This window comes from Ostrinia nubilalis, chromosome 7, assembly GCF_963855985.1.
Source record: "Ostrinia nubilalis chromosome 7, ilOstNubi1.1, whole genome shotgun sequence".
Lineage (NCBI taxonomy): Eukaryota > Metazoa > Arthropoda > Insecta > Lepidoptera > Crambidae > Ostrinia > Ostrinia nubilalis.
The window spans coordinates 6604123-6608460 of NC_087094.1; the positions used below are offsets into that span (position 1 = coordinate 6604123).

A 4338-nucleotide genomic window follows, 5' to 3' on the forward strand; every position below is an offset into this window, starting at 1 on the left:
ATCCACGTGTGGCAATCTTAAAACCACGCACACAGCGGATGGTAATAAATAAATATGAATCTTTTTTTTTCTTTACGTAAATCGATTAAGTTACTGATTCTGAGTCTCTCCTAAAAATTTGGCAACTATTTGCCAAATCACCCTATATAAAAACATAATTATTATTATTAGTTTAAGGAGGTTGTCGAGGTCATGGTACCACATTGTGTATGATTCTATGGAAAACCGGAACATTTATTTGTTTTAAAATTATCTTCGTTTCGCCTCGTTGTATCATCTAACAATGCTAATCATGAGATACTGCTTAGCGTAAATTATATTATAAAAGGACATTATAATAATATACTGATCGCATTATACGTATGTCTTGACAACAGAAATGACGTGGTCGTGCAACCAGTCGATCGTAGGGCAGGCATCAAACGTTTTTCAAAACGATGGATTCACATTTGTGAACGCGATAAACACTTTAATGGCAGCTCATTGTGCTATCACCTCCGAATCGCAATGGCCGCCTGATAGAAAGGAGGAAATATTGGCAGGTAAGAATTAAATATCAAAAGACTCCTGAAAATATTCATACTTATCCTAATTTTGTAACAAGAAAACACATGCAATTAATCATAATTTTTAAATTCTAGATCCAATATTTGATTTCATAATCGTGGGCGCAGGATCAGCGGGATGTGTATTAGCAAATAGATTGAGCGAAAATCCTGATTGGAAAATCCTTCTCATTGAGGCTGGTGATGACCCCACTCTTGATACTGAGGTAATTTCAATAAAGACAGTATCTATTACAATTATTTTCGTATCATAGAGGTAATCGTTGATTGCTTTTATTTTTTAGTTTATTGGAGCGTTTTTTGACACTTTCCACTCACAAAATGACTGGATATATAGAACAGAGCCAGAACATAAAGCTTGCTTAAGTTCCGTTGACAAACGATGCTATTGGCCTCGCGGCAAAACTTTAGGCGGAAGCAGCAGCATTAACGCAATGATTTACCTGAGAGGCCATAAAAATGACTTCAATATGTGGAAAGATCTTGGAAATGATGGGTGGGGCTACGACGACGTATTACATTATTTTAAAAAAAGTGAACTATTAACTGACCCAAATATGCCACAAGATGAAAAAGAAAAATATCACGGTCTTAACGGACCCTTGAATATAGAAAAACACGTAGGAAGTAATCCCTTCAGTGATGTATTAATTCAAGCTTATAACGATTTAGGCCTTAATACTGTTCACAGTATAAATGGACATTACGAATCTGGAGTATTTAAAACTTTAGCAACTATTAAAAATGGACGAAGAATGAGCACAGCACGCGGCTTTCTAACACCCATTATTAAGAGAAGCAATTTATTTGTCGCTAAAAAATCTTTGGCTACTAAAATTATTTTTGAGAGAGAGATTCTTGCCGCTATAGGAGTTGAGGTGGATATAGCGGGACATAAACGTAATTTTTATTCAACAAAAGAAGTAATACTTTCTGCGGGCACCATAAATACGCCACAGCTCTTGATGCTTTCAGGGATTGGACCTAGGAAAGATTTAGAACAAGTTGGAATAAATGTAATAAATGACCTTCCAGTTGGTTATAACTTGCAAGATCACATTGTTTCACACAACATTATAAAATTAGAATTGAACACTACTTTTGGAATAGATGAATATAGTGCAGCTGTTATGGAATACATTGCGTTGAAAAGTGGACCACTATCTAATATAGGTCCGACAGAAGTCACTGCTTTTGTAAATATATTTGATCAAAGATATCCAGTGCCTAACATGCAATTTCATAATATAGTATATCCTACTAGATTTCATGAAGCATTAAACTTGTTTGAACAAAATGAATTCAATGAAGAAGCACTGCAAATAATAAAGGCTCAAAACGAAGAATATTCATTGTTAGATGTCTTTGCCGTACTTCTCAGGCCGAAATCTAGAGGTGTCATTAGACTGAAAAATAAAGATCCCAAAGAAAAGCCGTTGATTTATGCTAACTATTTTGACCATCCAGATGATATAGCTACTATGATAGAAAGTATGAAGTTTATAGCTAAGTTGGCTGAAACACCTACATTGAAGAAATTAAATGCTGCATCAGTACATTTACCTCTTGAAGACTGCAAAGGATTTATCTTCAAGAGTGATCTTTATTTTGAATGTATTGCTAGACATTTGTGTACATCTTTATATCACCCAGTGGGGACTGCTAAAATGGGTCCGTATGACGATGCCAGTTCTGTGGTAAGTCCCGAACTACAAGTACATGGAGTACATAACCTTCGAGTTATAGATGCAAGTGTAATGCCGAGAATTGTTGGCGCTAATACCAACGCTGCTACTATTATGATAGCCGAAAAGGGGGCGGATATGATAAAAGAATATTGGAATGCCAAATAAATCAAAAACACAAAATAAATCTCGTATTTTTTAATTTTCATAACATTTGAAAAGTTTAACCTTTCAGCGCGTGACACTATTTTGAGATAGTTTGTTGAACTTATCTCTTTCTTGAATTTCATTATTTTAACCATCGATTGTTACTCAAGAATCAATAGTCTTACTTTCTAAATCTGTGTTGCAAGGACATTGTCAACGAACAAGTCTTCCCGGGAAAATTCAATCAAAATATTTGTTCCGGCAGATCGGTTCTTCAAACGGATACCTAATTACTTGCTGTTAATTTAGAAGGATCTTTACTAAGATATTTGACGCACGTAGTTTTTATAAGATCCCTCTAATCGCGGATCAAACCAATACAAAACACACCGAATAATCCTTGATTAGAAAGCAGATGGCTCTCATAATGACCTGACTAATGCAACGAATACTTTAGTAACAGGTGGCAACACGGTTAATAAACATACATTATATAAGTGGTTCTATATTTGCTATGTTTTATGATCGATATTTGGACTCAAATCATGCATATTGCAAAATGTTAATGCCAATCTTACTTTAATGGTATGACTTATAAATATCCAGTATAACATGAAACATCATAACAATTTATGTATTCAATTTTGTAATCGGTTCGCTATATCCTATTTATAGCCAAACAATTTCTAAACATTATTACATTGTCCACGGGCACTTAAGGTACATTTTAAAATAGAGGAATTCTTGAGATTGATCAATCTACAGATTCAAAAATTTTACTTCTGTTATCTGCGATAGCTAGACTACTAGAGATTTGGCCTGATAATTACTTAACCACTTAGGAGTTAGGACATCCAAAAACTCTTAAATATTATATTATTATTTTAATTCTTACTACGAGTATCTCTCACTTGTGAAAATCAAGTAGGTATAGGTTATACAAATTTTCTCAAAATACGAGGCCCTAAATGTTGTGTATGCAATCGCCTTCCTTGTTGTAAGTACATGGGATGTAATCAATCTTAGCTCTAGCAATTTAGTACAGGAACTGTTTCGGTGGTTTAGACGAAATTGATTCGGTTAGAGAGTGAACAGACTAGTTGCAGTTGCAATGATCTTATGGAAGATTTCGTTGCGAAACCACGTGTTGATTATAGTCTAACTAGCTTTCCGCCCGCGGCTTCGCCCGCGTGGAATTTTGTCTGTCACAGAAAAACTTTATCGCGCGCGTCCCTGTTTCAAAAACCGGGATAAAAACTATCCTATGTTCTTTCCCGGGACTCAAACTATCTCTATGCCAAATTTCATCAAAATCGGTTGCGAGGTTTAAGCGGGAAAGCGTAACAGACAGACAGACAGACAGAGTTACTTTCGCATTTATAATATTAGTTGGGATTACGAATTAGCCGGTGGAATGACGTTGATTGAGTTCAGACGCACCTACTTGCACTAGATTACGGGATGGTAGAAAATCATAGAGTCTTAAATTATTAAACCTAATTTGTAGACTTTAACCAATGTTAAAGCTATTTAAAGCAACTTGAAAATGCACTTTTTAAACTTACTAAATACTTGTATCTACTTAGTAAGTTGAAAAATGCATTTTCAAATAGTAAGCTTTAAATAGCTTTAAATTTGGCCGTACTTATTATCTCTTAAGGTGCAGTGGTAGGAAAAAGAAGTAGAAATCATTTTTAGGGGAAAATAAACTTAAAATAATAATTCTAGGGAAAGTGTATTTGATCACCAGTATTAATTACTAAGTAGCTTTTAATGTCTAATTTAAACTTACATAACTATAAATATTCATTTAATTTTATGATCGGAGACATTAACTTAAATTTCTACATATTGCTCGATATTAGGCAACTTTTAACGGTATCTGTTACATCAAGTATATCAATCTAACTAACCACATGTAGACGTGTCCATATTATTAT

The 4338-nt window shown here is 34.3% G+C and overlaps 1 protein-coding gene across 1 annotated transcript; it reads left to right on the forward strand.

Moving 5' to 3' along the window:
• The first annotated feature begins 372 nt into the window (after positions 1–372).
• On the forward strand, positions 373–2687 carry LOC135073570 (glucose dehydrogenase [FAD, quinone]-like). Its single transcript, XM_063967739.1, has 3 exons — positions 373–542; positions 642–772; positions 851–2687. Exons 1-3 carry the CDS (start codon positions 380–382, stop codon positions 2417–2419), a joined length of 1863 nt encoding a protein of 620 aa, XP_063823809.1. The 5' UTR covers positions 373–379; the 3' UTR covers positions 2420–2687.
• Positions 2688–4338: the final 1651 nt, after the last annotated feature.